Source organism: Macrobrachium rosenbergii, chromosome 10, assembly GCF_040412425.1.
Source record: "Macrobrachium rosenbergii isolate ZJJX-2024 chromosome 10, ASM4041242v1, whole genome shotgun sequence".
NCBI lineage: Eukaryota > Metazoa > Arthropoda > Malacostraca > Decapoda > Palaemonidae > Macrobrachium > Macrobrachium rosenbergii.
In genome coordinates this window covers 6,129,437-6,147,019 of record NC_089750.1, presented here as the reverse complement: position 1 = coordinate 6,147,019, position 17,583 = coordinate 6,129,437, and the positions used below count along the sequence as shown (strand labels likewise).

Sequence of the window (17,583 nt, the reverse complement as noted above, 5' to 3'; positions counted from 1 at the left end):
AGTTAGTTACTTTCCTAGTTGATTGATTTATAGATTTTAGGCATACATGCCAAGCACTGAAATGGAAACTGACAGTGAAAACGTTTGAAAGGTATAACAGGAGGAATATATCGTAGTTGCACTACGAATCAATTGTTAGGAAAGGGTGGACAGTAAGATGGAGGGAGAATATGAACCGGGGTACAGTAAAAGGAATGAAAGAAGTTGCAGCTAGGGGCCAAAGGGATGCTGCAAAGAACCTCAAGTAATGCTTACATTGCACTGCATGAGGTGCACTGGCGGCAATAACCCCCTACGGGATGCTTTCCTAGTTAATCTTATCCTATCAATTAACTATTGCATGCTAATTTTAGCTGTGTACTCATGAGCACTGTCTTGAAAATGTTATATTGTACAATTTTTTTCTCTTATGCTACAAATATTGTGTCGTGTTGTCACTTATTCCCTGCTTTTTGCCCCAAATTTCAATTCTTTGAGTCTTTTTCCAACTTGCTCAGGTATGCTTAAATCTAGTTCTAACGCCTTCACATATTCTTTAATTTGCATAATTAGGTCTTTTCTAGTTTTCTTGCTCGTTCAAAGTTAACTCGTCTACCTTGATTGCTAGATGAAACCACTTACTTCAGTTCTATAGAATATGCAGGCTGTACACCTTAGTACTTTCAGCCTTACTCCTTAACTTGGTTACGTAATAGTTTTAGTAACTGATAACTTGTTTTTCAACTGAAGTCTTAGCACTGATAATTTATTAAGCTTGAATCTTACTGTACTGCACTGTACATAAATTCCAAGACATTTTTATAAAGCCACCAATAGCACTGTGGGAATCCAGGCAAATGAAAGAAAGCCATAACAACATGAGTATTTATTTAGAATTTTCAAAGAAAAATAAATATAAATGTTTGTTATCTATAATACACATTCATTACAAAGATATATCTTCAAGTATCAATACAAAGTGCATAACCCATAAGGCACCCTTTGTACAAGACCCTTACAGTTGTACTTTACATGCTCAATACAAACATTACAGCACCAAGCTCAATATCACTTCTGCATTGAATAACATCTTGCACACACCACATACACTGTACAGAATACTGGGACTAATCAATAAATGCATGATATATTTTGAGCAGAGGCCTGGCTCTACCAGGCATTAATACCAGTAATATACAATTACATACCTATGGCAACACACATACCATTATCTGAACTAACGTGAGGAAACTGCATATAAAATTGTTACTGTGTTTCATCATTTTCCTCAATTACTAACAGCTAAACATTGGCCAGGAAAAAAATAATATAAATTGTACATTACAATTTTCATATTGACTCAGATACATAGAAACACTTAATAATTATGGCATCATGTTACAGCTGTTTCAGAGAACTGTCAAACACAACTGACAGTTCTCAATGCATTTAAGACTTTTGTAAATATCCCCTCACTGCTTATTTACACACTAATCAAATCTACGTTCATTATAGCTTGACGTTTTGTGAGCCTTCGAGCAGAAGGCTCTATGTTATGTATGCAATGAAAAAGAGGAAAATAAACTTTTCAATGCAGTACAAAACATAAAACACACAGTTTAAGACTTGTGTACCCATAACCAGTTTCCTGATTTCTAAGTAGGACAGGAGCCTGCTCCTTATGAAAACTTATTCTAACAATGCTAACAATCTGAAAGCTACTTTAAATTAGCTTTCAAATTAGAACCATCTAAAAAGAAAAAGGAAACTCATTATCAGTAATGAAACATCTACAAGCATAGAACACCCACTGCCTCCCATACTCCATCTTTCATCCATACCACATTACAAAAGAGGTGAGTAAAACTTATCTTGGGCATTAAATCAGTCAGCCTGAGAAGAGTATGCAATCAGGAGTCTAATTCTAAACCTGGAGGCTACCTCCCTTGAAATCAAACTAGGCAAATCAACAAATGCAATAGCCATGGACCACCAGCCAAAAAATTCAATAAGACTAGGTAATACCAAGCGCCCTGTAGATAGATCCTAACAAGCCTTGAGGTCTATTTGTGGCTAATCAATTCTGAAGAATTTCTTATATATATTCAAGATAATAGTATGATTATCTCTTGCTGGCATCCTGTATTTGTCGATTTCAACTAACTGTATGACTTTACAATATATTTAACAAAGCAGAACATCATCTCTTATAGCTTTGGTAAAGCTAGGCTATTTCAAGGATGCCTCAGGTCTCATTAAGCATATGTTCTGAAGCCCTGTAGGCATTCTTCAGAACAGAACAATTTATTGACCTGGGATTCTACTCTTTACTTGACCTCTGTACTGTTCTTTCATCAGTCATTATCAGTGACTAATTCTACAAAATTCACATATTTTTATTAAAAACCTTGCTTTACTGTAGCTGCTCTCCAGCAGAACCAGAATATTTTAAATGCCATACAATGAATCTTCCAAAAACAAGTAAACTTGTGTTAAAAAGCATTTATTTCTGTCATACCAATGTTTATTGTATAACCTGAATTTAGTACCCAGAGAGGTCAAAGGATTAGGGTCAGAGAAGATTGCCTAGTGTTTGACTACCCGTTTGAATGCTAATGGTCCCAATACTATTTCTAGTTTTTGGTAACATTTAAAATTATTAGCCCTCAGATTTAAGATCAGAATCTGTACCTTACAAAAGCTGACTGACTCATGGGTAAAAATAAAAAATGAGAACCACTATACAATTTAAAACACCCTTAATATTTCATAAACTTCTATATATTGTACAATGAACATGAAAGGAACACAATACAAGACCAGTTTTAGCAACACAATACAGGACTAGTTTTAGCAAGTACAGTACACAAAAATCGAGAAATGGTAGGTACAAAATACACATTAAACTTTTAAACCTTCCAAAAGTAGCTGGAAAACTGTTAAAATGAAACTGGGTCATGGGTCTCAATGCCAGCCTTTTATAAATATATTGTAGAACCACTGGCCAGGATGAAGAATTTAGTAAGAAGAAAACAGAGCAAAAGAATGCAACATAATTCTCGCTAATATTGCACAGCATATTATGCTAATTGCAATATTGCACAATGCCAAAACCAAGGTAAATTGTGACTTTTAAAAAAACTCATACTTTCATTTTAGAGAAAGACAAGAGGTACCAATAAAAGTACAGTACCTACATGGCACTGATTACACATTTAAAATCAAGTTGAATTCATCTCGATACAGACCTGATAACCTTCCAAAGGCCAGTACTGTACCTCCCAAGACTTTGGTAAACTAAGTCAAAACATTTTGACAGTGCTAAGCACATACTGAAATATAAACACTCACGCCTGGCTGCCTATGAGAAATCACATCTTCCTTTTGTGCCTAGAATTTACAAACTTAAAACAAATTTCTGAAAATGACAGTCAAGAAAACTAACCTCGGAAGTCAATACAATCTTAAATTCTCAAGGTCACCCAAAGAATACTGCCTGTGCAAAAAAAAAAATAAAAATACAAAATGCTACTAAACTGAAAATACCTAAATTTGTGAAAAGAGCATGAAAATTTGTCAGTTACCCAAATCTCTTTATGGGTAAATCACTAAAACTTTTATGCTGAATAGTCATACAATCTAATTACTGTAAATACAGGCTTGAGATCACAGTTAAATCTTGGGCGCAAGAATAATGGAAAAGTAAATAAAAGTGCAATTCCTTTTAATGTAGACAGGTCCAGCACCTTTTCCCATTTTACGTTCTTACACGACTCAAATAATCTTCATAAAAACCGAAATAAAACAAAATATCTTACCATGAAAATATATAATTTACTTGGTACAAAATATAACTATATATATAACATTTCTGTACAAAAATCACTCACAACCAAGATCTTTTCCATTCCAAATGATTTCTTCAACAATTTCATCGAGTTTGTTTTTAAATCAAGTCAGCAAATCAAATAAAAAAAATCTATAGGTTTAATACCTCACAGTTACTGCAACATCACTTCCTAAAGTATTCTGATTAACTGTCTTGAATAATTCTGGCACTATAAAAAATGAAAAAAAGATCTTGGTTTTCCTGTGGTAATCTTCCCTATGAACAAGAAATAAAAAGTGGGAAGATTCTTATCTTTAGTATATTCAAGGTAGAGGTTTTCCCGCACAGAGAACTCTGAACAGAAAAAAACTACGAAACTAAGTGTTGAGCCCTTAGAACAAAAAGTAAAAATTTAAATTTTCTGGATAAGGTGATAAATAATGCCAACAACACAACACAAAAAGTTAAAGAGAATTATTAATGAAGAAATATCTATTGCTTGTTTGTACGGTGCTTAGCAATGAAAGAAACTGTACTGGGAATTTGAAGATTTTGCGAAGAACTAAAATTTACAATTGAAGGTTTCTTCGCACAAACACCACAGACGCAGCAAGATTCGTGATTCATGCTGGCAGAAAATGGCGAATTTTAAAAAGCTTACATTGCACACTAACTGACCACTTCAATACCCACTATCTCATTTGCTTTCAATCCATTCGAAATTAAAATTAATGAATAAATAAACCGGAGAAACAATCCAACATACTTGGACGTAAAAAGACGTTGGAGGGAGGGTAAAATAAAACCTTTTAAAACACAGCATGAGAAAGGCATTAAAAAGTAGGGCAGACTGGACACAGATTCCAGTTTTATAAAACAACAAATTCTCACTTAAAACACAACTTCCTTCCGTAACACAATACGTTTGAACCTCGTTTCTTCTTCCACAAAATGAAGAGGGCTCACGCGGACGCAAACTGAAGAGACTAAGGCACCAGGACACTTCAGTGGGAAACGTTCCTCACTTGAGAAAATGAAAGTTCATACTAAGGTCCATATATACAAAGTGAGGGTGGATACGCCCCCCACAACCCACAATCACACACGCATTGCACAATGACGACACACTTCGTCTCATATCATTAAGATACACTTGAAATGAATTCCACTTCACAAAAAAGGAAAAAATCACCATTAAATAAACTTAATTCGAATGCAGGAGCAGGAGGAGGAGGAGGAGGAGGAGGAGGAGGAGGAGGAGGAGGAGGAGGAGGAAGGAAAGCCCCTACATGTAATTGTTTCTCTGGGTTCTGTAGACGTAGGGCAGGTAAGGGGACGACGAAGGCGGCTCCAGGCTCTCTAGTTCCTGAGGCTTCACCCGACGGCGATCCGTCCGAAGGGAGTTGGCGGATCGGGCCGACCTGGACGACAGCGACGACCGGGATGATCGTCTCCCCCACGATCCGCTGGGAGAGTTCGCCTGCAAGTCGTTCAGGATGTCAAGTTAGTATTATCTCTTGAAGCGGACAGAACGAAAAGGTTTGGGTCTCTGACGAGTTAAATTATTCTTACATTAAAAACGATGAACTTAATATAGGTCAAGTCTCTGATTAAATAATTCATTTTTATACTTGCTATCTTCAAATCATCTTTATCTTCAATAAAGACCTAATGACCATTTACGTTTGCTATCTTTAAATCATCTCTATCTTCACTAGAGACCTAATGGCTATTTATAGTTGCTATCTTTAAATCATCTTTATCTTCACTAAAAACTTACTGACTTATCTGTTTGTTAAATTTCATCTTTTGGTTTAAATCCACGTACTTCCACCGTTTCTGAATTGCTACAGTCACCAAGTATATTTTGGCCATTATTACAATTTAATTATAAGTAACCAGTGGCGTCATTTCAGATTTTTTTTTTTTTGGGGGAGGTTTAGAACTTATGATATGGATGGGGTGGCGAGCGAAGGAGCCCTATCGGCGGGGGTGGGGAAGATGTAAGCCCACCCACGAGAAATTTTTTTTTGGGAAATTTGTGGGCATTTTGAAGCCATATAAGAACTGTATTGAGTTAATAAAGCAGCTAACAGGTGTGCCACACCCAACCATGTTATTATTATTATTATTATTATTATTTCAAAGGATGGGGGGAAGGGAACCAAGTCTTGGGGGGGGACATCAGTGTTTTGAGGGGGGGCAAGTGCCCCCACCCCCACAAATGCCTGTGTGTAACTTACGAACTACAGTTTGAATCGATATGATCATCCTGATTCATTCGGTCATTTGTCCCAACATCTGCTGTGATTTGGCTCAAAGCAATGAGTGCACTTGTTTCTTCATTCAGAATAAGAGATTTAACGTTTCAGTTATTAATCTCATATATACTGTCTGTTTTGTGTCATGAGTATGTGTATATATCACGTAAAACTATTAATTTTTCTTTTGTTTGTTCTTACTGAACCTAAACTTAATTCTAGATTTTTTTCTCTTATGTTTGCCTTTTAGAAATTTAAAACTACATTCTAAGCAGACGTATTACTTAAAAATCTTTTTGCGGAAAACTATTAGAAGAAATTCTGGGATATCCTATTGACTCAGAAACTGAAATCGGACCTTCTAACAGATACGTTGCACGGATTAAATAATATAATAATAACATTAATATTAATAATAATTATTATTATTATAGTTATCTTTATTATTCTTAAAAATTTCATAATAGCACGAGTCCTTAAAATGGTGACGAAATTCAAAATGGTGTAAATTTATATACACCCATACACACACAATATATATATATATATATATATATATATATATATATATATATATATATATATATATATATATATATATATATATATATATATATATATATATATAACGAGAGCTTTCGAGATCCAGCTCGATTCTCCTCAATTTGATTGAGAAGGAAAATCGAGCAGGTTCTCGAAAGCTCTTGTTTTGATTGTATGTATGTATGTATATATATATATATATATATATATATATATATATATATATATATATATATATATATATATATATATATATATATATATATATATATATATATATATATATATATATATATATATACATATATACACTAACACCATTGTGGATTTCTTCAATGTTATCATTATTATTACTATTATACAAACAAAAACACCAACTTATTTCTCAAGAGCACTTCAGTTTTAAATGGCATGCTCGCATCATAGGGTAAACAGAGTCTAAGTAGTAACATAGGAGGAAAAATCTCCTGGACTAGGGGAGGAGGAGGAGGAGGAGGAGGAGGGTGAGAGGTACAGGCAGACTTCTTGTTCCCCTGGGCGCCACAACCCACGTACGCTACCTGTCTCGATCTGGAAGTGTGATGGTTTGCCAGGATCCACTGGTGTCGCAACGCCTCGGCGGCCGAGAGTCGAGTCTTCGGGTCGACCTCCAGTAACATGCGGACGAAGTCCCTCCCGCTCTCACTCACTTCCTTCCACACCTTCATATGAGAGGAAAAAGGGAAAATAGAAGGTTACGCAAGTTCCGGATTGTCGCCTCTGTTCGACCGCAGTCGTGCGCTAATATACGGCCAATGACAGCGACTTTTTTATATGGGGACATTGGATGTCTTGGTTTTCAAAACCTGTTGCACTTAGTGGGATTCGTAGTGTTGTTTTTATCTTCAGTTTGTGTGTGTGTATGTATGTATGTATGTATGCGTATGTGTATATGCATGTATGTATATGTATATATATATATATATATATATATATATATATATATATATATATATATAGTGAGTATCAGTTTGTGTTCGTGTATGTATTTATGTGTAAAATTATACATATATATATGTATTTATGTATATATATATATATATATATATATATATATATATATATATATATATATATATATATACATACATATATACATAAGATATAATGAACAGCACGGAAACAAGTACACAGCAGTTAAATGAAGCCTCAACAAGAGAAACCTCAAGTACTTCCTGATTAAAGGACAACCCTCAAGTGCACAGCGAAATGCGAGTAATTTCAAACTGGAAGCTTCAAATTCTCAGTGGTACTGGAAGCTTGTACGTGGCATGCTTACTGTAATTATCAAGTAATTACTACATTCGGGTGTATACTGCAATGATTATTATTATTATTATTATTATTACTCAGAAGATGAACCCTGTTCATGAGGAACAAGCCGACAGGGGCCACTGACTTGAAATTCAAGCTTCCAAAGGGCGTTGTGTTCATTAGGAAGAAGTAGGAGAAAGGAAGAGGAAATACAGAACGAAGAGATCCCACTTATTAAAAAGAAAAATAAATGAATAAATTAATAAAGTGTGTAATATAATGCCTGAATATATATATATATATATATATATATATATATATATATATATATATATATATATATATATATATATATATATATATATATATATATATATATATATATATATATATATATATATATTACCACTGCATGTATGTGAATTATACGAAGCCGCTTCAGGAAATTACATAAGAAACTTGACTATGCACTACAAAAAACGCCAGCACTAGAAAAAAGAATGACATTCATTCACGTGAGTAACTGTAACTGTCAAAGAACTGGCGCCACTGCACGATTCTCCCTCACAGTGCCGAGCACTCGCTGGATGCACGGCGGGGCGTTTCGTCTCGAAAACAGACCCCAATTTAGTCTCAACAGAGTGATACTTATAAATTAGAACCAAACCTCAAAAACTTATTTAACAAAACATTCAGACATTAATGAACGACGATGACCTTCATTGACGTCATGTCAGTTTTCCAGTTTTCAGATTAAATCTCTCTCTCTCTCTCTCTCTCATATAATATATACTGTATGTATATATATATATATATATATATATATATATATATATATATATATATATATATATATATATATATATATACTTTAAATCAGGGACTCACTCTCTCTCGCGCTATTATATATATATCTTAAGAGAGAGAGAGAGAGAGAGAGAGAGAGAGAGAGAGAGAGAGAGAGAGAGAGAGAGAAAGAAAAGTGTTCTCATTAGTGTTCAACATGACTCTCACCTATCACCAGGATGTAAATTCAAGACTTGTCAAGTCATGTCATCTTCCTCCTCTTCGAACCACGTACAGAAGAGAGAGAGAGAGAGAGAGAGAGAGAGAGAGAGAGAGAGAGAGAGAGAGAGAGAGAGAGAGAGAGAGAGAGAGAGAGAGATTTTTTCAACAGTAATAGGAGGGGAGAGGGAGTTTAGCAAATTCAGGAGTGGGACTGGGGGATCGGATACTGACTACAGGTGGTGGAGAGAGAGAGAGAGAGAGAGAGAGAGAGAGAGAGAGAGAGAGAGAGAGAGAGAGAGAGAGAGAGAGAGAGAGTCTCAACATATTAGGGAAGAAGGTTATAGCAGGCAGCACCAGCAATGCAGTTGAATGATTTGCTGAATGATTCTGGGAGGAGGACTTTGGCGTTAAGTGTGAACGTCTGCACGCGACCAGCACGTCTTAGTGAATGAGAATACTGCGCGCGCGCGCTGGGGTTACCAATACAGCGCATGTATAAGCGAGCATGTATGTGTATGCGCATGCGCAGAAGAGTGGTGGAGACTTGGACGTCGTCGTCAGCCTTGGAAGGCCACACCGTCCGACAGACTAACAATGATGCCATTCTCTTGTGGAGATCCTCTTTTTTTCTTTTTCTTCCTCAATCGCTTTCGCCTATAAGGGCTCGCTCCCTCCCTCCCTCCCTCCGTCCCACACCTCTCCCCCTCCCCCCCCTCGCTTCCATCATCCCCACACGCCACGAACTAATCGCTTGTAAGCCCGGGGCCAAATTAAATGTTGGGAAATAATGAGATACCCGACAGCAAGGAGATGATGAGTCAGTGCTTGCTTGAGCTTTTGTCTGTCATCGGCAACGAATTCGGACGAGTCCCAATGAAAAGACAGGGAAGTGACAGACGAGAATGTCGTCAGTCACGTCTTCTTGGCGTACGAGCAGGGGGGGCTGTTGCCCCCACAAGCTTTGGGCAGACAAATTTTTCGGGCAGAGTAGCCAATGTAGCTGGGGTATTCAATGGGCAGATCGTGAACTAGATCTGCTCCATAAGTGTTTTTTCTTTTCATGCATGAAATTTTACTTTTCCCTTAGAAAACCAAATGCCAAACCTGTTCTCTCTCTCTCTCTCTCTCTCCACCACCTGTAGTCAGTATCCTACCTTTTGTCCCATTCCTGAATTTGCTAAACTCTCTCTCTCTCCTATTACTCTCTCTCTCTCTCTCTCTCTTCTGCACTTTTACAAATATTTTTGAGTTCTTACTGTTTATTTATAAACTAAATATATATATATATATATATATATATATATATATATATATATATATATATATATGTATATGTATATATATGTACAGTATATATTTACTGTATATATAATTGCTTGGATTTACAGGCAAAATATATTTCGGGGGGAGAGAGTTCAGGCCCCCCAGATGAGAAAAGAGCCCCGTACGCCTATGGGACTCACGCCTTGTGGGCGTAGCAAAACGACGAAGCGTTCGCCCGAACCTACTACTTGACAAGTCAGGCATTTAAATAAATGACTGGACGTTTGTGCGAGTCCACTGCGTAAGCACAGAACTGACTTAAACGAAGACGTTATTGTCTTCTACGGCGTCAACTCAACACGGCTTGATAAACAAACCTCTCGTTGATCGTCAATCAGAACGTTCGGTCGGGGTTTTTCAGCGTCACTGTTCTAACCTATGACCTGCCACCCAGGCGGCCTCATTCTCTCTCTCTCTCTCTCTCTCTCTCTCTCTCTCTCTCTCTCAGTAACCTGGGACAAGTGAAATCTTATATGCCACATACCAGCTTTAACCAACTTAAGCACAAACAAGTGACAGTCTGTGGAAACGTTGGACTAATAAATAGTGCTCTCAATATGGAGTGCCAAGGTAGATGGCAATGAGTCTCGTTAAAAGAGAGAGAGAGAGAGAGAGAGAGAGAGAGAGAGAGAGAGAGAGAGAGAGAGAGAGAGAGAGAGAGAGAGAGAGAGAAATGTTTATGAAACATCTCTCAGAAATGTCTATTTTAAAAGATTAAATCTCACGGATTCATATACTTTTCCACAGTGGCAGATATGTGGCAAAACCATGAGCGAACAAGACTCTGTTACAGGTATGCATGAGTAAAAATTGTGATTCTTTCGAGTTATGATTTATATCTTTAAGTTCTTTCAAGATTCGAGCTTCTGTGAGTATAGATTATATATCTCTATCTATATCTATCTATATATACACGCACACGCGCGAGCACACACATATATAAATAATATATTTTCATTTTCTTATTTTATCACTTGCACAGTCGTTCTGTGCATTAATACAATTAACAACAGGGCCTTATTTAAGCAGGACGGCATCTACCGCAGATATTTATTCAGGAATAGTTACAAGCTTTCCAGGACTAACTGTCCTCATCGTCAGGTGGTCGTTAAGTGCAGACACTTCGCCCTGGAAAGCTTGTAACTTTTTCCGAATAAATATCTCGGCTAGATACCGTCTTGTTTAAGTGAGTGACCTGTTATTGACATTATATATACTGTATATATATAGATAACTTTTATTCACTAAAGAAATGTAATTTAAAAACGTGCAAAGAATACACTTTGTGTATGGGCACCTACAAGAGCCTGCAAATGTTAATCAGTGGTCTGGTTAAATTGTTAAATAACAATAACAGAGTATATGCATGCTTAAACACATACATCCAATTACAGAACTCGTATCGGTATACACAGCACTCGATGTTTACATGCCTATCTATCAGCTGTCATACACTCCTCTCTAACACGTCTGTGTCCGTACAAGTACGAAAATCTATCGGCACGCGTGCATACGAAAGGAAAACGGTAATGGGTCCTTCCCAAAGTACAATTTACTTCGCTGCCACTCGCGTAAATCAATGCCTTACCCAACTGATAGAACATTTCCCAAGGTCTGTCCACTTAAAACAAGTATCTAGTTTTTGTCGGTGACACCATCGTTGGGAAAAGGGTTTCAAATCCTTGCTTTGAACAAATTTTATAACTTGTTCCATTTATCGGGAAGTTTATTTTCCTTTTTTTTTTTTAAGATTTACGAGTGAAAATGAACTTCAAAGTTGAAGATACCGGTGTTCACTCACACGTATACATAACACTGTATACACATACATATATGTATACATGAATGTCTTTTACTGTAATACCACAGTGTAATATGAATGTAAGAAGTATTTTATGGGCCTTCTTATATTCATATGTATACATGAATGTGGATACAATAGTTTACCGCGATGTATTTTCCCGAGATGTAACCGAGTATCGGGACCTTTTCCTGAGAAAAAGCGGAACGCCATGTCTAAAAAACTAACCACAGAATTTTCTTGAAAATAATCTCATTATGTTTCCCACACCCAAATTCTAATGATGATCCAATATTAAGTTTATTCTAACCTAACCTAACCTAAATTAGGGGCATGGCAAAAAAAATAAATAAATAAAAAAAACCGTGGTTCGTTCAATATTAGCATACATCTCAGGAATGTGCTACAGGGGATACACGAGTGAGATGATGTAGTATACTAGTTATTGTGATTTGGTGGCTGCCAAAGACACCTAAATTATCGCTGAATAAGGTTAAGTATCAAAAGGAGGCGGTCACAGCATTAATTACTCACAAGAACAAAAGTTAAAAGTGACAGGGGAGACCGTAATTATTACAAGGGCATAAAGGTAATAATAGGTGTGGATCTAGTTTTTCTGATGGCTTGGAAATGTGGAAAGAATTGAGGAAGCGAGTGTACAATGCAAAGAGGCAAATGACCCCGAGTGTGCAAGGGGATTCGACACGCTGCTGATGAGTCTTCTGTGATGGTGTATGAAGATTAATTTTTTTTTTTTTTTGAAGGGGGTGTGGTGCAGGGTCAGAGAAAAGGGATTTCACCAACATTTCAGCAGTAAAGTATGAATGTTGAGCCAACTTCTACTAAAGGGGGAAACTGTTTACTGTTGAAAAAAAAATAATATATATATATATATATATATATATATATATATATATATATATATATATGTATGTATGTATATATATATATATATATATATATATATATATATATATATATATATATATATATATATACATATACATACATACATAAATACTTATATACAAGAGCACACAAACAGCAACTATGTAAATACAACGAAACACACACTAGTGCCCATGACACTCCTACCTAGCCTGAGGACCGGGACCTGATTTCTGGGCGAACCAGAACGATTTATGCCCGTTAAATCCCACCGGACCATTGCTGACCTAAGCAGCGAAATATGTACTTGCTAATAGTTGACTGTGGTGAATCGCAACCAGAGTGGGGGAAGGGTCCAGGAATAGAAATCTCGACCTAAATAATTACTGATAAGAGAGAGAGAGAGAGAGAGAGAGAGAGAGAGAGAGAGAGAGAGAGAGAGAGAGAGAGAGAGAGAGAGAGAGAGAATAAAATATAATCAGAACCAACCAACCAACTGTTAATACAAAGTTATTTATGTTTAACTACATAGCTGGAAACGTTCTCCATCATAATTACATGAGTTATCACAAAAGCAACAAGTCACCTTTATGAGTTAACAAGAATGATCTTTGACAACTACTTGTTACTTATTTTTCTCATCACACTGAATACCACTCGAGTGAAGATGCAGGAGGAGAGACACCATAATTCTATTTGTATTTTTTTCTTTACTATATTGCTCGAGTGCTCTTGCTCTATAGAAAACACCGGAAGTTTTACAACACATTAAAAAAAAGAATAAAGGGACATTCGATTTTTGCATATTTAAGGCCGGACCTCGAACAATTATCAATCTTTTTTTTGACATACCCACTTAACCTTCACCCAATGGATGGCCTTGAAAAATTCGATTGACTTTCAAAGGCTGATGTCAGTCTCACCCCGTAGGAGGGTAGTACCGTCAGTGAACCTCACGCGATGCACAGTAGGCATTACGTAAGGTTCCCTGCAGCGTCCCTTCGGCCCCTAGCTGCGACCGCTTTCATTCCTTTTACTGCACCTCCCTTTATATTCTTTCTTCCATCTTACTTTCCACCCTCTCCTAACAATTGTTTCATAGTGCAACTGGGTGGTTTTTCTCCCGTTACACCTTTCAAACCTTTTTACTATCAATTTTCCTTTCAGCGCTGAATGAACTCAAAGGTCCCAGCGCTTGGCCTCTGGCCTAAATTTTATATTCAATTCTATTCTAGTCTATTCTATTCGTCCTGTCAGTCTCAGGTCCGACCCACACAAAAAAGAATCAACTGCATAACTCAATCAGCAACCCTTCACAAAGGTTGCCTGTGGCCACTTATAAACAGACACTGTCTCACTGAACTCTGTGTCTCTCTCTCTTGCACGGCGCTAAAATATTACTCAGTCAAAATACCAATCAATACATACCCAAGCCAACAGAAGTCACTGTTTCTGGGTCACTGCTCTCGGCACTCACACCCACCCGGAAACTGATGGCCGTAGGTCAGTTTCCACAGTTTACGTGACGTTTTAAAAGACAGGTCATTATGTTTGCCGTCTTCTTTGTGGGACAGACTTTAAATGGCTATCAAGTAACGTTATTTAGGAAAGCTACATGTCTACATTATCATATGGGATCTAGCCATAAACTATGTACATTTAATAATAATAATAATAATAATAATAATAATAATAATAATAATAATAATAATAATAATTAGAAGAAGAAGAAGAAGAAGAAGAAGAAGAAGAAGAAGATTATTATTATTATTTTTATTATTATCATATAGACGAAAACAAACTTTCCACAGGAATGATGATACAATAATTCAACATCAGATACTCCTCCCCACCAGCGATATACGAGTTATGCAATCTTCCCTTGAGGAACGCTCAATTTATATATACAATATATATATATATATATATATATATATATATATATATATATATATATATATATATATATATATATATATATATATATATATATCTAAGTAATCAGCACACACTCAAGTGTGGAATAGAAGTAAATTACTGACTCACACTGGAATCGAACCCAGGCCTTTTAGCTGAAAGGCAAAGGCGTTGGCAACGCCCCTACCCTATCAATTGAAAGACCTGGGTTCGATCCTGATGTGAGACAGAAATTTGTATATATATATATATATATTTAAATATATGTAAATTTAAATATATATATCTATCTATCTATCTATCTATATATATATATATATATATATATATATATATATATATATATATATATATATTACTTCGTATGGTGCACTGAGTAAAAGGAAGAAACAGCGACTTTTTTTTTATCTAAGGCAAACTGTGAATCCTGACACGTTATAAGTATAAAGCCAATGTAAACGGAGTTCGGCAGTTTACAACAGATTCTTTATATTGCAAGCATATTTAATGTATGCACGAGCATACTTAAGTGGCCGGCACTGTTAATTATTGACTGCAAAAAACTTGAAGACGCCTTCCTTAAATTCAGATTCACAAAGAGAGAGAGAGAGATAAATTTTTCAGAGGCAAAAAAAAAAAAAAAAAAAAAAAAAATCAAAGGCAAAAATTTTTTTTCAAAGGCAAAAAAAAAAAAAAAAAAAAAAAAAAAAAATCACAGCGCAAAATAAAAAGAATTTTTTTCAGAGAAAATTTTTTTTCAGAGGCGGCAAAAAAAAAAAAAAATCAGAGGCAAATGCTAAATCAAGGAGTATAAACAACAAAATCCACTGCATATATTTGTAAAAGGGGAGAGAGAGAGAGAGAGAGAGAGAGAGAGAGAGAGAGAGAGAGAGAGATTAATGTCGTTTGAATGAAGTTTATGATTCAATATAGTTTATACCATTAATTCAATTATTGAAACAAGGCGACCCTGTAACGAGGCCATAATATCGAGAATTAAAAGCCACAGAAGTGTTAAAAATATTTATGTGCAGAGTTATAAACTATGTGAAAATCTCTCCTTATATTTTTTTTAACTCTGTACATATATTTTTAACACTACTGTGGCTTTTAATTCTCGAATCCAATTATTACTTGAAAAAAACAACTATTTCCTTAGATAAAAGGATAAATATACCTTTTAAAATAAGTTAAATTTCGAAAAATCCAAGATACTCAGCCACTGCAATTGAACTGAATATAATATATATGCACACACACACACGCACACACACACACACACACACACACACACACATATATATAGATATATATATATATATATATATATATACACATATATATGTATATATATAAAATATATAAATATATAAATAAAAGATTGACCAACCTTAACTGTAACTTCTGAAGAATGTAGAGAAAAGGACAAAAAGGAAAAAAAATATATATGTAAAAAATTCAGTTGTGAAAGGACGGCAAGGGAAGGTAAAAAAAATAAATAAATAAAAAAAAAAAAAAAAGCTGACCGAAACGACAGACTTAATTAATGGCCCACGAGGAGAAAAAATGGATGACGCAATTATAATACAGATCAGGAACGTGGAGATGGAATACGATACAAATACAGAGAGAGAGAGAGAGAGAGAGAGAGAGAGAGAGAGAGAGAGAGAGAGAGAGAGAGAGAGAGAGAAAGGAACAATAGTGCGGTGGGTGGTGAATTGAGTACAATGGTAGCGTTGATGTTGGAGTAACAAACGATACACTGTGGCATGTGTGTGCGTGCGTGTGTACGTGTGTGTGTGTGTGTGTATCTGAAGCCACATAACCCCCTCCCCTCAACTAAGGCATTCATAGCACCCCTCTCCCCACCACCCCAGGGGGCCCTCCCATGCCAGTTCTTAATTCTCAATACTCTTCTCCTCCTCCTCCTCCTCCACCTCTCCCATTCCAAGGTGCCTGCCTGCCTGACTTCTTGTCTTTCAAAGCGAAATTCCCCCCCGCCCCCTTCCCCTCCCCTCCCCTAATCCCTTGTAAATTGGGGGGGTTAGGAAGGAGTGAGGGTCCTGTTACCTACACAATGACGTGCAGGTGATGAGGACATCTCAAAAGGTTACACTTCAAAAGATCTCTCGGCGTTGGGATTCTCTTACGCCGTTGCGAGTTCTCAAGAACGAAAAGCAAGAAGAAGAAGAAGAAGAAGAAGTGGCAGTAGTGTCAAATGTAAACAAACCAGAAGAAAGGAGAGCGCGCGCGCGTAGGCAAAGCACCGAGTGCACCAAGATCGGCGCATTTCTGACTCGAGGAAGGAAATCCACAACTCTCTCTCTCTACTCGTTTCTTCTCCGGCCGCCGGCGCTTCTCTGGGCATTCATGAAAGTCGTTAAAACAAAGCTGTAATTTTATACAGTCACGACAGGAAATTTACACTTTATAATAAGGGGTTTCCTTCTTTAGGAAATGATCTTAAGGGAGGCTGTTTACATTTCGTATTAAAAGAGGTAATTTTTTTTTTATAGATCTAAGCTACGGACTTCGCAATGCATCAAGGCAAATTATTTTTCCCGTAAATTAACGCTATGAAAATCACATAACACATACGAAATTACAAGCCTACTTTCTCAGCTAATACTACGAAACTGAACACATACAATCCAGATAGTTTCTGAAAAAGTCAGGAGACATTCTTCACGTAACATAGAAAAAAGCAAAGAAGGAACAAATACACTTCATTCCCTCACAAA

General features: G+C 36.2%; 1 protein-coding gene across 2 annotated transcripts in view; it reads right to left on the bottom strand.

Annotated features, from left to right (window-relative positions):
• Positions 1-850: 850 nt before the first annotated feature.
• LOC136842453 (serine/threonine-protein kinase H1 homolog) overlaps positions 851-17,583 on the bottom strand; it is an 88,722-nt gene continuing 71,989 nt past the window's right edge. The window contains exons 3-4 of one of the 2 annotated variants that reach the window (XM_067109807.1): positions 7,173-7,313; positions 851-5,288 (exon numbers count right to left, since the gene is read on the bottom strand). In XM_067109807.1, the coding sequence (XP_066965908.1) occupies positions 5,094-5,288; positions 7,173-7,313 (336 nt within the window). In that variant the 3' untranslated portion in view covers positions 851-5,093. The remainder of the gene's footprint in view (positions 5,289-7,172; positions 7,314-17,583) is intronic. The other variant, XM_067109808.1, reaches the window with a different exon arrangement.